Below are 20,808 nucleotides of genomic sequence, written 5' to 3'. Positions count from 1 at the left end.
GGTGTGGTCTCACTACCCTAAAATACTCCAACACTCAGGAAGCAGAAGCAGAAGGATCTCAAGGTGTAAGGCAACCAGCTTGGACTATATTGTAAGACCCTGTATCTAAAAATCCAGAGCCTGAGGAATGAGGATTAAAAGTGAGAGTATACTTATTATACATGTGGGGTACAGGGGGGCAGAGATGAGGACATAGAAGCAAGGAACACACAATCTCCAAGTAGTAACTGGGTTACTCTGGTAACAAGATTATGGGTTATTATTTGTTTGTTTGTTTGTTTGTTTGTTTGAGACAGGGTCCACTTTATAGCCCAGGTCAGTTGTGTTTTCTGCAATTCATCTGTATTTTTTTTTTTGAGTTAAGAAAAGTTAAAGCCAAGTTTTTAATCTAGTTCTGGAAGGTTAAGGCAGGAGGATTATAGGCTCTAGGTCAGCCTGGGTTACATACCAAGACCCTGTCTCAAAAACAAAAGAAAAGCAGAGTAATTATTCTTAAAAATAGCCACAGTTGCTGGGCAGTGGTGGCGCACGCCTATAATCCCAGCACTCTGGGAGGCAGAGGCAGGTGGATTTCTGAGTTCGAGGCCAGCCTGGTCTACAGAGTGAGTTCCAGGACAGCCAGGGCTACACAGAGAAACCCTGTCTTGAAAAACCAAATCCAAAAAACAAAAAAACAAAAACAAAACAAAACAAAAAAAAAACCAAAACCAGAAAAAAAAAATAGCCACAGTTTTGTTTTTTTTTAACCTGTGCTAGAGATTGCAAGGGGAAGGGGACAGATAAGTGAAGGTATTTAATGTCATTTCCCCCTGGAAGTCATTTAGAAAAGGCTAGAAGCCCTCCGAGGGCCATGCTAAGCGTTCTGCTTGGGTCCTGCAGATTATAGACTCAGAAGCAAGCGTGAGCTCAGGGCGGGAATACTGTGCTCACAGTCTGCACCGGGTCAGGATGGAGAGGGACTCACTGTTTCATGAAGGGTGGTCCTCTGGAAGGCCCACGTGAAGCTCACGGTAGCATTCTCCTCGATGGTGTAGGTGTAGGACTGCTTGCCTTTGGTGCCTTTCCACGTCTCCACTGGAGTATTGGTCCTGGAATTCATGCCCTGAGCCCAGGAAAGGCAAGTGAGGAAGGCATGATTGCTTCGTGAGGCAAGCACTACGCTGTGGGCTAACACAGTGGTCAGACCTGTCAAAGTGTTCAGTACTGCAGAGTCCCTGGCAGTCACTCTGGGCCTGTGCTCTGTGGGGTCACCGTGATGATGGGTGTCCAATATATTGCCTTGCAGCCGGGACATGCTGGGCCAACCCTCCCGTGGAAGCCCCCATCTGGCTAGGAGAAGAAACATACCACCATGAAGTAGAGCTCACAGTTCACAGAGCAGATGGTCTCGAAGACAAATGTGATCCTGGCCACCTCTTTGTTCTCTGTGTCTGCCACCACTGACTGTGGAGGCCTGGGAGAGAAACATCGAAAGTCATTGCAGAGGCCAGGAAGTGCTATTCAAAGAGTCTACAGAGCAGAAAGGATTAGCTGAAGGTTTGGGGGGGCCTAGATATGGCGTTCGTTGGAAAGAAGTTGGAACTAGGTCCAATTATGCCACCCAAGCTATTTGACCTTGACCTGGCTAAAGTGTAGCTCCATCAGCTGTGGGATGGAGTGGAGGTGATAAATATCTTCTTTATCTCTTATTATAGTATTGATATCCAACAATCCACCATGTGCAAATGTGCTTTGCAATAGGAAGAATCCTGCTCAATTGTCTTGCCTCAAGGAAAAATGAACTAACTGTGTATGAGCTGGAGAGATGGCTCAGTGGTTTAGAGCTGTTGTTGCTCTTGCCGAGGACCCAGGTTCAATTCCTAGAACCTATATGGTGGCTCACGACCATACATAGCCCCAGTTCCAGGGGAACCAATAGGTACACACAAGGTCCGTATACATCCCCATGTAAAACATTCATACATACAAAGAGAAATAAGTCTAATTGGTAAATGCAAAAATGAACTGCGAAGGGCCCTGATTTTAAGTCTCTAGGACTCTCTCGGCTATTGTGAGGAGGAAGGATTCAAGTGACCTGTCAGTGAGAGAAGCTAGGTGGGCCAATGACACGTGGGCAGTATATTTAGTTATTTTAGTTATTTTTCTCATTGCTGTGACAAAATGCCTGACAAAAAGCAACTTAAGAGAAAAGGGTGGTAGTAGCGCACGCCTGTAATCCCAGCACTCTGGGAGGCAGAGGCAGGTGGATTTCTGAGTTCGAGGCCAGCCTGGTCTACAGCGTGAGCTCCAGGATAGCCAGAGCTATACAGAGAAACCCTGTCTCAAAACAACAACAACAACAAAAAAAAAAAAAAAAAAAAAGAAAGAAAGAAAGAAAAGAAAAGAAAAAACACAAAAATAAAAACAAAAAACCAAATCCAAATTAAAAAAAAAAGAGAGAGCAGCATTTATTTGGCTCATGGTCTGAAGGGATAAAGTCCACTTGCTGGAGCGTGAGGTGGCCCAGGACCTCCACAGTCAAGAAGCGGAGAGACAAAGGCTGGCATTCCATTCACTGTCTCCTTGTTATGGAGCCCAGGACCCCCAATCGACATCAGGATAGACCTTCCCTCCTTAGCCAATCCTCTCTGGTAATGCTTTTCCAGATACACCTAGAGATATATATGTCTCCTAAGTGATTTCAAATCTCATCAAGTTGACATTCAAACTAAGCCACCATGGGGTGTGTGTTGGGAGGTGGGGCAGGGCTCTGGAGAGACCGCTCAGACACTGGGAACACTGGCTGCTCTTGCAGAGTTCTGGGGTTGGAGTCCTAGCTCCCACATGGTGCCTTGCAGTTACCTGTAACCCCAGTTCTAGGGAATCCAGTGTGCTCTTCTGGTCTCTCATGGGGCACATACATACATTTGAGCAAACACTCATACACACACAAAATATAATTTTTTTTTGTTTGTTTTTTTTGAGACAGGGTTTCTCTGTGTAGCCCTGGCTGTCCTGGAACTTACTCTGTAGACCAGGCTGGCCTCAAACTCAGAAATCCGCCTGCCTCTGCCTCCCAAGTGCTGGGATTAAAGGCATGTGCCACCACCGCCCAGCTCATATAAATAAATTTTAAAAAAGTAACAGCCACTAATGATAACAAAGAAAATGTGCTAGTGTCCAGTTAACATAGCCGTGGTGTGGCCTCTCTTTTGGACTGATTCAGCTCTGGAGCCCTCTCCATTACCACACTCTTGAACATGTGGGATTTGGATGAGGCCAGGTTGGCTTGGGCTTTCCTCACCTGAATCCTGGTACAACCAGAGTGAGAATCATGAAGTCATTGTCTGAGGCTCCAACAGCTGTATAAATGTGGTCACCAGCCACCTCCCAGCCTGGAGAAGGAGAGGAAAGGGTTAATACCCCCAAGTATTGGCAAATGCATATTGGGTGGCACTCTAGAGATAATAGCCCTGTCCTTCAAGGTATCTAGACCTTTGCTTATCCTGACATCTGACTTACTTACATCCTTTCCTCCTAGCTACCTACCTTCCTCCCTCCCTCTTCCTCTCACTCTGTAGCCCAGGCTAGCCAGATCTTGTGGCAATCCTTTTGCCTCGACTCCTTTTGTTTTATTTTTAATAATTTTTTTAAAATTTATTTATTTATGTATTTGAGTACACCATTGCTCTCTTCAGACACACCAGAATAGGGCATCAGATCCCAGCACAGATAGCTCTGAGCCACCCTGTGGTTGCTGGGAATTGAACTCAGGACCTCTGGAAAAGCAGTTGGTGTTCTTAACCGCTGATCTCTCCAGCCCAATTGTGTTGTTTTGAGAAGGATTTCATCCTGAGGCCAGCCTGAACCTCACTATTGCCTCCTATTTGCAGCAATGCTCCTGCCTCAGCCTCCTGAGTGCTGAAATTACAGGCATGAACCGTCCATGTTTTTTTCTGTCTCAGAAACTGAGCATCATTGGCGTGTCTGCTGCAAGGAGTGGAGCTTTTGAGGGGAGGGGTCATTCCCTGTAGGAGTGCAGGGAGTGACAGCACAGGGTAATGGGGAGAGGCGGTCACCTGTCAGGCCCTTGTATTCAAAGTTGATCCCACTGAGAACAGTAGTTTCCATGTTGGAGGGCAGGGTGTTCCACCATTTGTACTCAAACCCCACGGCAGGCTCGGTTCCTGCTGGGCAGTGGGTACAATCTAGGGGAAGCACAGGATCTGTTACAGGGGAGGAAATCTCCAGACAGACAGACAAGCTGCAGCCCAACAGCGGATGCCATAGTGCTGTGGCACAAAGATATGCCAGAGGAACTCAAAAACACATGTCAAACACACCGGCCAGTATGCCAACCGTCCTTACTTATCAAAACATCCATTTCTATGTCCCTTTAATCTTACTCATGAGGTGATTCCCACATAGCCATCAACTGCTTTCGGATTAGCAGGTTCACAATCCTCCCCCGCCCCCTCTGCTTTCCGTGCCCCTACTCCTTTGTGTAGCAAAGGTTCCAATTCTGCCCAGCCTTAACCTCCAAAACTTTCTACTCAACATCCACATACTGGACATCTCTGTAATGAAGACTGAGATGAGGTTCTTGAGAGCCAGGTCATGTCTGCATGTGAGGAAGAAGGAGGGCAGTTGTTACATCTGACCCTGACCTCCAGCCTCCTGAGAACTGGCCTGCTCTTCACTGTTCGGCTAGCTACCCTGGGTGTTCGTGTGGCCCACCCGACAGCCAGCATTAGGATGGAGAGGACGTGAGAAGCAGAGCACCCGGGCTGTTACCGGAGCCGTTGGAGTAGGAGCCGTACGGGCAAGGTTCACAGGTGCTGTTGTCGGTTTTGAAGAAGCCCGGATTACAGGGTGGGCAGCGGGTCTTCACACCGGAGGCGGGCAGCTTCACGGCGCCCTCCAGGTCCTCGCCACAGATTTTTGGCATGGCCCATTTGTACATGAGCTGTGTCTAAAAACAAATAAATAAAATAGAAAAGAAAAGAAAATGGATTAAGCAAGATTTGGCACTTATGGGATTTAGCCTATGTTTTCAAACACTGGTTCTCAACCTGTGGGGTGAGGCCTCTTTGGGTCTCAGATATCTTGCATATCAGATCTTTATATTACATTCATAACAGTATCATACAGTTATGAAATAGCAATGACTAATTTTGTGGTTGGAGGTCACCACAACCAGAGGAACTAACTGTATTAAAGGGTCACAGGTAGCATTAGGAAGGAAGGTTGAGGAGCACTGTTGTGGACCCTACCAAAGGTACTGGAGATTTGGACTAGGATGAGAATTCTAGAAAAAGTAGAGAATTCAGTTCTGGTCACACGTTTGTACACAGAAACTACCAAATAACACTGGTCAGAGGAGGAAGGGTGTATCTGATGAGGATTCTATGATAGAGGAAATGTGTGACCAGGTGTCTTCACACAACATGTGTGGACTCTTTCAAATAAAAAAAAAATCTTTGTATTGGCTGAGCATGGTGGTGTATACCTTTAACCCCAGTGCTCAGGAGGCAGAGGTGAGTCAATCTCTGTAAATTCTAGGCCAGCATTGTCTACACAATAAGACTCTGTTTCAAAAAAAAAAAAAGCAGAACAAAAACTCCCCACACCCCCTCAATATTTGTTGACTGTCTTTATTTGTTGATTAGTCTTTTCAAAAAGGCTTTCTCTGACTCCTCAGGCCTGTTCTGTTCTTTGGGGTTCTCCCAGGCCTTACACATCACCTCTACTGCCTTATGGTCGGCCTCCCTGCTGCCCTTGTGAGCTCTGTGAGCGAGAACTGAGATGCATCTCGGTTATCTCTGATCCCCGCCTGACACATTGCTTCTCAGCCCAGAGACAGAGAAAGGCTTTGTCTGGAGGCTGAAGCTTTGGTGTGGGTGGGAGCTAGTGAGAAGGCGCTGTGACTAAAACCAGGTAGACCAGTGGTTTCTCACCATCCCTAAAGTGCGACCCTCTGATACAGTTCCTCATGTTGTGGTGACCCCCAACCGTAAAATCATTTTCATTGCTACTTCATAATAGTAATTTGTGTAGTAATTCATATGGTAATCCGAATCCATACTGTAATTTTGCTCCTGTTATGAATTGTAATGCAAATATCTATGCTTTCCAATGGTCTGATGTTTAGGTTCGGTCTGTTGCTAGGTATTGTAATGCTAAATTCTGTACCCAAAGGTCTAGGCCAGCTTTTGTTGTGCAAACCTTGCTCCTTAATTTAAAACTGTTGGCTAAATAAAAAAATGGCTACTGCCAATTACTGGAGGGATTACTTAGAGGTAGGTGGGTTTTTGAGTTACCAGGTTGAACGTTTGAGATTTTGAGAGGGGGGAGAACGAGGAGGAGCGGGGAGGAGCGGGGAGGAGCGGGGAGAAGGTGCCAGGAGAGAAGGGGAACCATGAGCACAGGGCCAGGAGAAACAGCAAGTGTCTGGGGAACACCACGGGGGGCATCAGCCATGCCAGCCGTTAGCAGAGTAGAGTAGCAGTTACCCCTCAGTAATCATCAAAGATAACCAGAGTCTAAATCTCATTTATTTGTAAGCTAGTCGGGGATAACTATAAATTGGATAAGCTACAGTCTTAGACGACCCCTGTGAAAGGGTTATTTGACCCCAAAGGGGTCAAGACCCACACGTTGAGAAACACTGACTTAGGTATTTTTCAGAGACTTGGAGGAAAGAAAAGATCCCCTCTGTTCTCCCCGGAAGCAGCCTAGCACTTGAAACTGAGTTATCACTATGGAAAGCAGCAGTGTGGATGGATGGGCAGGTGGGGGCTGGGCCTAAGCAAATGGGAGAAACCAAGCAAAAGAAAAAAAAAAAAAAAGAACGTGTCAATTCTGGGTGGCACACAGGCAAAGGATGCCTGCTCGGAACAGGAATGAAGCCCTGTTCTTGCTGCCCCCCCCCACCTCCCTCAATCCCCTGCCCCACCCCGCTAGCCTGGGGTACCATGCAGGTCTTCAGGGGTTTCTCCAATGAGTTCGCTGACCACTGGAGCCTGAACAGTGGCCAACTGTAAGGAGCCGGGAACAGGTGCTCCGGCCTGCGACCCACCTCTCCCTGAGCATCACAAGCTGTGTGAGTGTAGAAATAATCCTTGTCTGTGCAGGCTGGGCGCACTTTGCAGGTGGAAGATCCTTTTTCTAAACGACCAAAGTGAGAAAAAAAAATTCAAGTTACATAAGAGAGCCGGGGGCTCTGAGCCACTGACCAGCGACCCGGAACTCCCGAGCCCATGGGTGTGTCACCACACAACCTTCCAGAAGGTGTTTGCTTTCTGTTTTCATTTATTTGCCTTCTTCTGGTCTTCTGAGATAGGCTGACCTGAGACTCGAGATGTGGTTGAGGCTGGCCCCAAACTTGAAGTGATTTTCCTCCTTCATCCTCTTGGAGGGCTAAGGTTACAGGTGCCAGCCACCATGTCCTTTTATTCTTTTGTCTTAAGTTTGGTTTTTTGTTTGTTTGCGGTTTTGGGTTTCATGGTTGTTTTGCTTTATCAGACAAAGTTCCTCTGTGTAACCCTGGCTGTCCTGGAACTCCTTCTGTAGACCAGGCTGGCCTCAAATTCAGAGATCCGCCTGCCTCTGCCTCCTGAGTGCTCTGATTTAAGGTGTACACCACCAAGAAAATTTTTTTCTCTTAAACCTATTTTCATTTATATGTGTAACACCGTTTTGCCTGTCTGCATGTCTGTCTGTCTGTCTGTGCACCACATGTGTGGCTGGTCAAGGGGGCCAGAAGAGGGTGTCAGATTCCCCGAGAACTGGAGTTAGAGAGGGTAGAGAGCAGTGTGTGTTCTGGGAATCAAGCCTGGATCCTCTGGAAGAGAAGCCAGCATTCTGAACCTTTGAGCTATCTCCAGGCTCTACCCTTAGACCGTGACTGAACATTCTCTTGCCTAGAACAAACGTCTGTTACTCCCCGTCTCCACGAGACCACCCGGCACAGGTAAAGTTGGAATTGCCATGAACTCAAGATGAACGTGCCTCTGCCTCGCCTCAGCCTCAGCATCCTGGTGCTGACATTTACCCAGTTAGCTTCCTCCTACTCTGGGAGCCCTGGGGACCGAACCTTGGGCTCCAGGTATGTTTTATACTGAACCCCATGTCTTTAGCCATTTCATCAGGCTTTTTGTGTTCCCCTTATGATGATATAATGTTGCTTCAATACCATGGACCGTTACAGAAGAACTAATGAATCCTCCTTAAAGCAATGGATGTCATATTTTTCTTTTGTTTTGATGTTAGAGACAACGGTATCCCACACCATAGCCTATGCTAACCTGGAACTCCTGATCTTAATGCCTTAGGTGCTAGGAGAACAAGTGTGTGCCACCATGCGTGCACATATAAAGGGTGTGGTGCTGCACAACTTTCATCTTAGCACTCAGGAGGTGATGGCAGACCAATCTCCATGAGGTTAACCAGGCTAGCCTGGCCTACATAGTGAGTTCCAGGGTAGCCAGGGCTACAAATGTCTCAAAAGCCAAAACAAATCCTTTTTGGAAAAATTAAGAAAAAATGGTTGGAAAGGGGAAAGAGTATAATTAAAATGTATTGAAAAAGAGTTTCTAAAGAAAAAACAAAGCTGTTTCTTTTACCAAGAAAAATATGTATAATTCATGCAAATTTAAATGTTAAAAACTCCCATAGGATTTTTTTCCCCTCCAGAATAAAAACTACCTGGGATGGGCAGGTGGTTCTGTGGTTCAAGGGTTTGCCAAACTTGCATCAGAACTAGAAATATGATCCCCAAACCTGTGTCGATGTGAAGGCCCACCTGTAATTCCAGCTCTCAGAAGGCAGATAGCAGGGATCCCTGGAGCAAACTAGCTAGCTAGGCTAACTCCACCAGTGAACTCTGGTTCAATTGAGACAGCCTGTGTCAGTGAGCAAGGTGGAGAGCCATGGAGGAGCACTACCAGGTCAAACCTAGATCCTTTACATGTAGGTGCACACCTGAACATGCACCTGCATCTGCATGTGTGCCCACACATATATCAACACATATACATATACATAGACACACACACACACACAGAGAGAGAGAGAATAAAAATTCACTGCCTTATGGGATTCTCCCTTGTAATGCCCCTACCTGCTGCATCTGCTACCTCTAATATGAACACTGTGCCCTCTGCAGATGGGCATCTATAAGGGGGAGAAAATCTCTTCTTCCGTTTATTACTTGCTATACAGTGTGGTGTCACTGAATGAGATTGCGAGCTACGAAGGTCTAGGCTTGGGTCCTGATTTATCATTTAGTAGCTGTGTCATGTTAGGCAAGTTGTATAACTTGTCTCACTTCTCTCATCCAAGGAACAGGAGTAACAGTGTCTCCGTTGCTAGAGCCAGCAAATGCCTGGCCCATCCCACTCACAGACTCCAAACGGAAGTCAGAGGGGCTGAAGAGATGGCTTGACAGTTAAGAGCACTTGCTGGTCTTTCAGAGACTAGACTTTAGTTGCACCCACATCGGGCAGTGCATAGCTGCCTTTAAGTCCAGCTACAGGGGATCCAGTGTCTTCTAGCCTCCTTGGGAACTTACATGTGTGGATACAACCACAAAGATACACACACAAACACAGATGTAAACAATACATTAAAAAAAAGAGAGAGAAAGAAGCTGGGTGTGGTGGCGCATGCCTTTAAGTCCTGCACTTGGGAGGCAGAAGCAGGTAGATTTCTGAGTTCGAGGCCAGCCTGGTCTACAGAGTGAGTTCCAGGACAGCCAGAGCTACACAGCTGAAACCCTGTCTCGAAAAAAACCAAAGAGAGAGAGAGAGAGAGAGAGATGCCAGTCACTATTATGGCCTGTAAGCTTGCACATTCTTTTTATTTGAGAACTGTCCCAGGAGATTTAATAGGTTACAAGTCTCTTCCCCTCCCTTTTAGTGACTTCTTAACAGGTTCCTTCCCTTTCCCAGATGACTTCCTCTGTCAGAGACTCTAAGGATGCCTTGTTGGCCTGTGCTGGGAGCTCAGAGAGGGAATATCTCCCCATCTCGTCTGTCCCTGTCTTGTTAGGTTGGGCAAGAAGGAAGTGTTGGGAAACAGCTGGAATTGCCTCAGCTCATTTATTTGGTAAACAAACAGGAGGCCCAATTCCTCAGAGAGGGAGTGACTGAAGTGGCCAGGAGAGATTTGGGGGGAGGGGGGAGGTGCTGAACACGTGCCAGTTCCCAGGGCCTTGTGCACCAGGTCCGGAGAGCACAAGATAAGTGTTAGAAAGTGTATTTGGCACAAAGACCTTTGTTCTGCTAGTTAAACATTTGCTTAACCTGACACCCTAGGTCTAAGTTTTAGCAGAAACGGTCCAGCTGTTTACACACAGACCGCTGTGAAAATGGCTTTAATAAATGATTAACTGGAATGTTGAGACAGACCTCATGTTCCTAGCATGGGTTTAAACCAAGAGGTTTAAGGTGGGTATTGGTCAAGTGTGAAAAAGCCACCTAGATGTTTGCTATGGGGAGGGATTGAGTGTGGGTTGAGGAGGAATGCGCCTGGGAGAAAATGTAAGAAGGCGTTGCTCTCAGGGTCTAGGTCCTTTTTCTGTTCTGTGCCTCCCTCTGCCAACACCTTTCCCACACTTCTAGCCCAGTGTTCTCTTTGAGACCCATTTTATCAAAGAAAAACATTTCCTCAGCAGGCCTAGGACCCCAATACACATAAGGGCACAGGTCATAGCAGCACAGATGCTGGGCAGACAGGCCCCAGGGTCTCCAAGCTTACCTTTCCTTTGTAAATAGAGAGCTCACTCCCACACCAGGCTTTGAGTCATAAATGAGATAATGTTGTATTGAGTGTAAACATCTATACAAGTGACCTATTATTGTAAACTAGACCGAGAACATTTTCATCCTGTAAGAAGTATCTGGATAGTCCTTCATAAAAAAAAAAAGAATTAATAAAACTAATGCTGAAGGGTAAGCATTATGGTTAGCAAGCTGGATGGTTCAGTGGGTAAAGGTCCTTGTCACCAAGCTTAAGAACATGATTCCTTCCTGCAAGTTGTTCTCATGTACGCATGTTTATGCATGAATACCTTCCTACTAAAACAAATAAGTGTAATAATAATTATTAGTGCTTTAGCTAGAGCTTCAGCTCTGTAGAGGAGAGCTTGCCTAACATGTGCAAGGGTTCTGGGATCTATCCTCAACACTACAGGAAACATTTTTTTTTCTTAGAACAGCGATTACGCAGCATTCACGAGGCAGGGTGTGAGTTTGAGGCCAGACTGAACTACAGAGTGAGTTACAGAACAGCCAGCTATCTGGAGAAACCCTGTCTCAAAAAAACTAAACCAAACCAAACAAACAAACAAAAAAATAAAAGCAATTACAAAATAACAGGCCCATTCCTGGATAGCCAGTCCCCGCAGTAACAGCATAAGGTGGACATGATCATTATCACTAATATTTTAGAGGTAAAGTCATGGAGGCACAGTTGCTTCTCAGGCCTCCACTAAGACTGAGTATAGAAACTGCAGCATGAGCAAGCAATGTGTCCCAGGTGTCACATCTAATGAGGGGTGAGGCTGAGATCTGAACCTGGTGAGTGTGATGATCTGTAGTCCCAGCTCCTGAACCATATGCGCTTCTGTTAGGGAACGGATTGCTAGTATTTAGCATGGCACAAAGGGGCTGGTGTGAGCCGTCATGCCATATTGCCCCACGAACCTTCTAGTCTGGCTTCTATTGTTTCCACCCCAAATATCTTGTCCCCATGGAACTGTGGCTTCACTTTAAAAGGTCTCAGCTAGTGAAGGCTTGTCCCCTTTCCCAGGAAGATCAACCACATCTCTTTTTCTGCTCCTACTGATGCCTATTGCACCATGGAGAGTTCCTACATTTGTGTGTCTACACAGGCAGCTTTCTCCATTTTGGTTCAACTTGGAGGACCTGCACAAACTCTGGCTGTAGCACCAAGGCCGGTCCTTGTGGGCATTCGAGGTCTGTGTGTGTGTGTGTGTGTGTGTGTGTGTGTGTGTGAGCCTGTCTTCTGTCACTGCCTTCAAGTGCATTCCATGCTAGGTTCTTCTTTGACTCTTTGCATCTTTCCCAGCCTCTTCCCTTGAAAGAGTTTCATCTCCAATAAATGTGACTTTTCTCAGTACTGAAAGTTGATGTGGTTGAGTCAAAGGGGCAGATTGAGAGACTGGTGACCGAAGAATGGCTCTATGAATTCAGATGCTTGATTAACAATTTCACAACGACTCTTGGATAGAGATCAGTTTATACAGCATTGACCGAAACACGGGTTTTCTACAACTACCCTGTCATTCAAACTCTTGCCCAGTTACAGAGTTAGAAATGGAGCCAAAGATAGACCAACAAAGGCCACCATTGATAAGAGGTAGAGCAGGGGCGAGGCATAAGGATTAAAGTGGAAACACAGGAATTTAGATGTTTGGCTAGAAACTTCCTCCCAGATCTAAACTTTCTTGTCTGACTGAAAAACTACCCACGTTTGGCAAGATCAGGGTAGAAAAATAGGCCCTTTGTATTAAGACTGTAGAAGCAAGCCACAGGTCAATGGCTGGTCCTGGGTTAGCAACCGCCCATCTTAACACCTGCGTGACACATGGGAAAGTCTACAGGGGTGTGTGTGTGGGGTCTATACACCTGGGCCTCATGCTTGGTTTGTCCATGTTTCTGTATAAGGGGAAGAAAGGGTCGTGATGAGGGCTCCTAGAGAGAGGGCAGAGAAGAACTCTCCTATTTCTCACTTGTTTTGTCTACTCTGAGGTCTAGACTTGGTACCCATTACTGGGCTGAGTAGCACTCTTGGATGACATTACCTCTCTTACATGGGTGTTCTGACATGTTCTTAAATAACCAGGTCTTGTTTTTTCCTTCTCTTTAAAAATACATGTAAAAAAAATGTATGTTTGTGGTTGGGTTTGTGCGTATGAGTGCAGTGTCCCTGGAGGCCAGAAGAGTAGGATGTCAGTTCCCTAGAGCTGCAATTACAGGCAGGTGTGAGCTGCTGCACGTGAGCGCCATGGAGTCTGGGAAAGCCAACTCAGGTCATCTGCAAGAGCAGTACACGCTTTTAACCACTGAGCCATCTCTCCAGTCCCATCATTCACATCAGAATGTTTGTGGAGGCGTCTCTCCAGTTTCTTTTAAAACACTGAGATTTGTCTTAACAACAACAACAAAAAATTGGTTATGCTCGTAGCCTGGTCTAACTGTTCTGCAAGGTAGGTTTGTATTGAAATATCACACTGTATCTCATACATACTGTTAATCCCAGACCCCCCCTCTCCCCGCAAGGCAGGTTCAAGAGATTGGCATTGGACATGGGCCAGTTAAGGATTTTTATAGCTCACAGGTAGAGGGTTTACAAGTGGGAGATTTGGCAAGCAAATAGGTGAGGTGGGTCCCAAGAGCAGACTATAACAGGTGGTCAGAACAACTTTTTGAAATAGAGGTAGTGTTGCAAGGCGGTAATAAGAACCTCCTGAAACAAAGGCGCTATTGCCATTCCTGCAACGGGTAAGAACAGAACCATTTGTAGTTACGGTTACAGGTGGGCACAGCCTGGTCCTTGAGAAACAGAGATGTAATCATAAACAAGAATGAGCCTAGCTTGTTTTTATTATAAGATGGCTTCCAAGCCCAAAATGGAGGCAGCCTGGTTCATCAATACATATGTAATTACTATTTTTTATCAAAACTAAATTTGAAAAGTTTGTGCTTGTCAATATAGCCTCTTGGTTCTTATAGAGTATGGTAATAGATTTTTTTTAAAAAAACTATTAGGCATGATGGCATTTGCCTATAATCTCAGCACTTAAGAGGTAAAGTCAGAGGGAGCAGAAATTCAAAGTCAAGTTGGGCCTGGTGACATGTAACTTTAAATCCTGTATTCAGAAGGCAGATGCAATGGATCTCTGTGTGTCTGAGGCCAGTCTGATCTACAGAGTGAGTGCCAGGCAGCTAGGGCTACACAGGATGACCTTGTCTCAAACAAACAAACAAACAAACAAACACAAACAGAAACAAAAGCCAGAGCTTCTGCTACATACACACTGAGGGGAAAGCCAGTACCAAACAACAACAACAAAGAATTATTGAATTCAGTAGCCAATAAAATGGGCTTCCTGGTTTCCTTTGTGTATTTCATTGGTACCCCACTACTCCCCCACATCCTACCCTCAAACACATCACCTGAGTATTTGTCAGCATCACACGGATGGCAAGAAGTTTCCCCTTTATTTGAGTAAGAGTTGGCAGGACAAAGCTTGCAGAAAGGGGAGCCCTGCTTCGCAGCGTATGTGCCAGGTTTGCAGGGGAAACACTCGGAGGTGTAAGCCACCCCTAGGAGGAAAGAATGGAATAAACAATGAGAGCTTGAGCCCAGACACCAAGACCCTGGGCACCAAGGCCCGTCCGTCCTCCCCCAGAAGCCAAGCGTTCAGAAAGCCAGCAGCAGACCCCAGATCCAAGCTGTTCTCTGTACCTGTTATGGCGATGTTTCTAACAAGCACAGGCTTGGACACTTTGGACCACACTGAGAAAGCCGTGGTTCTCCAATAGAGGACATTATTGCCTCTGTTTAGCTCAACCTTAAAAAAGGCATAAGGTAGGTGTTTGTTCATTACAAAAATGGGCATTGCTAATTTGCCTTTTGTAAGCTTTGCCTTTCTAACCCTCTCCCACTCTTCCCCATCCTCCATACGTGATCTGTGCCTCATATGCACTATAAGCATCTCTTATGGAGAGATCATAACAGGACCAGAGGGGGCTGGCAGTAAGGGAGACTGGCATTCCCTTATTCTTCTTTGGTTTTCCAGAAAACACAGCCTCAAACCTGGAAAGCTCTGGTCCCTGGGATAAAGTCATAGGGGCAGACTGGCCACTGTACAGCATTATCTATCAACCACAAAGAGAGGAAGCACTCATGTCTCGGACTGCCCCCTCCCTGGGCACGAGAGGAGAATCTCTCCATTAGGGCCCTCGGCCCTCCTCTGGGCTCTCGGGGCCGGCTGGTGTGATACTCACGCTGTGGTATTCCCATCCTTTCTCCGTCATTTTCATCCACCTGGAGTCATCAGCATTGGGCTGGCACTGGTCATTCTGGACCTGAGGCAGAAGGGGGTTTGGGAGGAGAGGTTCAGCTTCCTGAGGGAATGAAGGCCTTACTCTATACTGTGTGATGCTCTACAACACTGTTCTCACAGGAGAGGAGCAGCCAGTTCCCTCCAGGCCCAAACGGAGAACAAGTAAGCTACACAATATCGGCTGAACATGGACCTCAGAGAAAGAATGTGCAGCTCAGCCCCTTTCATGTTATAACAAGTCTGAACAGGATGAGACACCTAGGAATTTCACAGGTGCTATCCTCCCCATCAGTGTCCTTTGCCTTGTGTCTTTTCTCCCTAGGCCTTAGCTCATTTTGCTCACAGTCTTCTCTAGAGGAAAGTAATAAATAAATAAATAAATAAATAAATAAATAAATATCCCAAACATGGCTACACTTGTGATTCCTACAAAATGAATCTGAGCCTCGGGAATCTTGACCCCTCCCCCAACCTCTCTTCCCTCCCTCCCACTTGGGAGCTTACAAAAAACTCAAAGATGATGCTGGAGTCCGGGTAGTAGTACTCAAAGTTAACCGTGCCCGACTGCTTTAGGTTGACGGCATACATCAGTGTGGCCGTGCATTCATCTGTGTTGGAGGCGATGTAGTCTCCCCGGGGAACCCACTTGGACCTGCGAAAGAACAGGGACCGGGTGCTATGGAGGCAGTGCTCCCCGACAAAGCTTCACACCACGTGTTAGGTTACATCTCCTCTGGTTAGGATTTCTGGGGGGGACTCCAGACTTAGGAGTCAAAAGCTGAACCGTGTTCCTTGTGGTTTGAATGAGCAAGGCCCCCCCAGAAGCTCATATATTTGAAAGCTTGGTCTCCAGTTAGTGAAACTGTTTGGGAAGGATTAGGAGGTGTGGCTTTGTTGGAGGAGGTATGTCTCTGGAGGTGGGCTTTGAAGTTTCAAAAGCCCGCACCAGCCTTCAGATCAGGATGTAAAGCTCTCAGTGACTGTCCTAGTGTCATACCTGTCTGCTTCCCACCATGATGGTCAAGGTCTAGCCTAGCCAAGCCCCTGATTAAATGCCTTCTTTTAAGAGTTGCCTTGGGTGTGTGACGGCGGTGCACATCTTTAATCTCAGCGCTCTGGCAGTGCTAAGACAGTGGCAGGCAGATTTCTGTGAGTTTGAGCTCAGCATGGTCTTCAGAGCTAGTTCTAGGACAGACAAGGCTACACAGAGAAACCGTGTATTGGGGAAGAAAAGTTGCCTTGGTCATGGGGTTGCTTCACAGTAATAAAATAGTAACTAAGAAAGACCTGAGCATGCTCAGGTTAGAGTAGCAACAACAGGTACTCTGAGGTAGATCAATAGAGCTAAGGTACAGCCAAGAGGAGGAAGACAGTTGGGCGTGGCTCCGTGCTTCACCCAGCTGGACTGGAGGTAGATGGCAGGTGAACTCAGGCATGGGAAGCTGCAGACCGGCCAGCTACTGGGCTGCGCGATTCATCTTCATCATGTATGCTCATCAGTAAGAGGGGGAGCTATTTAACAGATAAGAAAACCGAGGCTTGGAGAGTACCTTGGCCAACAACTGAACAACCTTCAACTGACAAGACTAGGATTCAAGTTCAAAATTGTTTATCCCCCAAAGTTCTCAAATCCATAAGCAAATGTATTCTTGAGAACTCAGAAGTTCATCCAATCTAATCCCACATTTTTTACCAGAAACATTTACTTTACAATGCTTCATGTATGTTTTATCAGAAAGGGATGGCAAGAGAGCCAGAGATGTCTGGTCTTGTCTTGTCTTATCTTGTCTGTTCAGGCTCGCTCTATCCACCAGGACCAAGGAGGAGTGAGGACCGCTCCTCCTCACTCCCTACAGCTCTGTCTCTTGAACAGCCTTCAAACTCATTTTGTGCCTGGCCCTGCATCCTCGAGTTCTTCTCTACACTATGGTTAGAAACATCCAGAAGGAAAACATGACCAAATCGCCGCAGTGATCTAAACTCTTGTGATGACTTCCCGTTGCTCCTGGGATAGGGCCCACGTTCTCGGCCTACACTTTATATGGCAAACCTGTAGGATGTTTCTCAATTCCCATGTCAAACTTTTTCTGCCCCTGGGCTTGCCATCTTCCTTAACCAAACTTCTTTCTCCCTTTCTTTATTTTTTACTCCAGTCTTATAAATAAATAATAAATAAATGCCACTTAATGTTAAGAAGTCAGCCTTGTGTCAAGCCTGGTCACACACACCTTTAACCCCAGTACTTTAGAGGCCGAGGCAGGTGAAGCTCTGCAAACTTGAGGTCATCCTGGTCTACATAGAAAATTCCAGGCCAACCAGGGATATATAGTGGCACCCTGTCCAAACAAATACAAGCCTTTCTTGACTTTATCTGCTTCTGCAAGAATGCCCTGAAATTTTTTATTTCCATAATTCCATTCTATCTTAAAATTCTCATATGTTGTCAACCACTTAAGAATTATATATAGGTAAAATGAGCCTATGTCTCTCTACCATGTAGCTTAAGAAATCCAACACAGTATAGCTTTCATAGTGCTGGAGGGTGCTATGCAGGTTGTTGGGGAGGTGGGGGGAGCCATCAGTAGTATTACCCAGTAATATACCCAGAATGCTACAGCACTGAACTGCCAGGCAAGGTGTGCCCAGTTGGCATAATAATGGCATGAAAGGTTATGTGAGGAACCAAATAATTTTTTTTTTGGTTTTTTTGGATTTGGTTTTTTCAAGACAGGGTTTCTCTGTATAGCCCTGGCTGTCCTGGAACTCACTCTGTAGATCAGGCTAGCCTTGAACTCAGAAATCCGCCTACCTCTACCTCCCAGAGTGCTGGGATTATAGGTGTGCACCACTGCCCACCCAGTAAATAATTTCTAATTAGACGTGCGGCCTGTTCCACAGGAAATAATCCATGCTTGCCATTGTACATCTGGTCAAAAGCCCACTACTGGAGATATCACAGGCCCTAGGTGGGAACCACCTACTGTTGTTTCGATAAATGGGTAAGTCAAACTGCTGTCTAAATATTCATGCTTATAACCACAGATCAGTATTGCTGTCAGCCTTGGTCAGAGAAGCCCATTTTGCAATGGGAAAGTCAGTGCTGAGACTCAGTGACTCAGGGTAAAGTGACTGTCGAGTGCTCGGCTCTCTGAATGACGCACCCATATGACTTTCTCTTCCAGGACACAGGGAACACTATGGAAGAAGGGCTTAACAAAGAAAGTAAGAACCAGAGGCTGCGAAGGCTGCTGTGAAATGCTGTCCTCTGGACACGGCATGAGTGTGGCACTCAAGAACTCGGAGTAGCCGTGCTTGCCAGTTCAAGATCGAGACAGTCAACATTCCAGCACAGAGGAGGGTGGGGCAGGCAGAGCCCATCCCTAGCTCAGGAGCTATGGTAGGGAGTTAGTTATATGGGTGTAGCCTCTGGTAACTTGTCTCTGAACACGCAAATAATTAAACTGACTCTTAGAGACAGAGACAGAGACAGAAATATATGTATTTGTCTCACATGTTGGGAAGAAGAGAGGTTCCAAAGGGAGTGAGATGGGCATGGGGGATGAACGTGCTCAAAATACATTGTGTACACAAATTGTCAAAGACTATAAACATTATTAAAAGTAAATCAGAGCAGTCAAGAATGCAGCAGAGGCCACCCTGCCCGCACCTTTGCTGGCCCCTCCCTTTCTTCTAGCATATAGATCTTTTTCTTAGATACTACACACACACAGACACACACACACACACATACACACACACAGGCAGACAGACGCACAGACACACACACACACAGACACACACACATATACACACACACAGGCAGACAGACACACACACACAGACATACACACACAGACACAGACAGACAGACAGGCAGACACACACACACACACACACATACACACACACACACATACACAGTGGGCATGGAACCCAGGTCTAATCTGTGTCCTGTATGTACTCTCTCACTGACTCATACACTCCTAGCCCTTCCTTCCATCTTTCCTGCTGTCTAATGTTCTTTGCATGGTTCTGGTTTATTTATTTATTTATTTACACACTTATTTACAGCTATCTATTGGGCATGTAGAGTGCTTCTACGGTTTTGCTACTGTTCACATTCTTGCTCCTCATCTTGTCCCTGTGTCCATACGCACATCTTGTCCCTGTGTCCATACACACATCTTGTCCCTGTGTCCATACGCACATCTTGTCCCTGTGTCCATACGCACATCTTGTCCCTGTGTCCATACGCACATCTTGTCCCTGTGTCCATACGCACATCTTGTCCCTGTGTCCATACACACATCTTGTCCCTGTGTTCATACGCATATCTGAGCAGAATGCTTGGGACAGTAGCAGGCTCATAGGGTATGGGAACTCCTAGCACTACCCATACTGATGACCTTGTTCCCCAAAATGTGTATCAATTTATGCCAGCTGGCAATTTAAGAGGGTCCCTGTTGTTCCACATCCTCTGCAGATTCAGAATTAACAGACTTTGTGGTCGCCTATGATGTGGTGGGGAGTGTTGCTATACGATGTGATAGGGCACTTAGTGACTGGTTGGGCTTTGGTCTCATTTCCTTGACTACTTGTCATTTCTGAAGCTTTCTTGCAATCTGGAACCCTCTTCTGGCCATACTTTAATTCTCCCTGGCTAACCTATAGATTTTTGAGAGGACAAGATCAACTTTGTCTTACATAATAATGTACCCCCCCTTCAGTCTCCAGCTCTGGCACCCAAGGACCTCAGGGTGATTCCAGAAAAGAACACATTGAGACAGTTCTGGTATTTCTGTTTTGTCTGAGACTAGCCCCAGACCCTCAACTGTTTAGCAATGTCCATTAAGGGTTCCCCCTGTGTCTGCCCTGACTACATAGTCTTATAAGTTTAACAGTATTTTTTTTTTTTTTGCTTGTTTTCCAAGACAGGGTTTTTCTGTGTATCTCTGGCTGTCCTAGAACTCGATCTGTAGACCAGACTGGCCTGGAACTCACAGAGATCTGCCTGCCTCTGCCTCCCAAGGGCTGAGGTTAAACACCAGAGTCAAGAATTCTGCCCCACTTGATGGTTGGGGGGAGAAATGCTGGAAGAAAGGGAGGGGCCAGCGAAGGTGTGGGGTGGCCTCGACTGCTCTGATTTACTTTTATTAATGTTTATTTAGTCTTTGACAATTTTGTATACATAATGTATCCCCAATAGGCTCATGTAACTGAGCCCCTGAGCCCTAATTAGTGGACGGGTTTGGGAAGGGTTGGGAGGTGTGGCCTTGGAGGGGGTGGTTTTAAAGACCCACACGAGGCCCAGTTTCCTGTTTGTGGATTAGATATAAGATCTCAGCTACTGCTCCAGGGCCAAGCTTGCCTGCCTGCTTTGTGGAATCAGCCTCTGAAACTGTAAGCAAGCCCCAGGGAATACATCTCTTCACACCAATAGAAAGTAACGAAGACATGGGTTCTCAAGGGATGTGAGGATCTCATTTCCAAAACAAAGCTCTCACCCTACTCTTTCCTCTCCAAACCCACAACAGCGTCAGGCAAAACCGGTTTTAGAAGTTTGGCACCAAGGCCAGTGATGCAACCAATACTTTATACATTGTGTTCTAATCAGGTTGATGAAGTTTATGTGGTCACTCAAGATTTCACAGAGAAAATACAATTGTGTTTTTTTGTCTTTTTTTTTTTTAACCTGCTGGGCCATTAGATGCTTGTCGTCCTTTGTCTATCTGCCT

The 20,808-nt window shown here is 46.2% G+C and overlaps 1 protein-coding gene across 1 annotated transcript in view; it reads right to left on the bottom strand.

The window, feature by feature from the left end:
- The window catches only part of Elapor1 (endosome-lysosome associated apoptosis and autophagy regulator 1), a 77,510-nt gene that overhangs the window by 13,420 nt on the left and 43,282 nt on the right, over positions 1-20,808 (bottom strand). Inside the window, exons 4-13 of the mRNA XM_052179437.1 lie at positions 15,578-15,725; positions 15,015-15,095; positions 14,473-14,578; positions 14,181-14,330; positions 7,058-7,146; positions 4,774-4,951; positions 4,059-4,187; positions 3,284-3,374; positions 1,348-1,453; positions 965-1,102 (exon numbers count right to left, since the gene is read on the bottom strand). Coding sequence (XP_052035397.1) covers positions 965-1,102; positions 1,348-1,453; positions 3,284-3,374; positions 4,059-4,187; positions 4,774-4,951; positions 7,058-7,146; positions 14,181-14,330; positions 14,473-14,578; positions 15,015-15,095; positions 15,578-15,725 — 1,216 coding nt within the window. The remainder of the gene's footprint in view (positions 1-964; positions 1,103-1,347; positions 1,454-3,283; positions 3,375-4,058; positions 4,188-4,773; positions 4,952-7,057; positions 7,147-14,180; positions 14,331-14,472; positions 14,579-15,014; positions 15,096-15,577; positions 15,726-20,808) is intronic.

Source organism: Apodemus sylvaticus, chromosome 4 (genome assembly GCF_947179515.1).
Source record: "Apodemus sylvaticus chromosome 4, mApoSyl1.1, whole genome shotgun sequence".
Classification (NCBI taxonomy): Eukaryota; Metazoa; Chordata; class Mammalia; order Rodentia; family Muridae; genus Apodemus; species Apodemus sylvaticus.
Note: the sequence above shows the minus strand (reverse complement) of the source record. Positions and strands in the feature narration are given on the sequence as shown.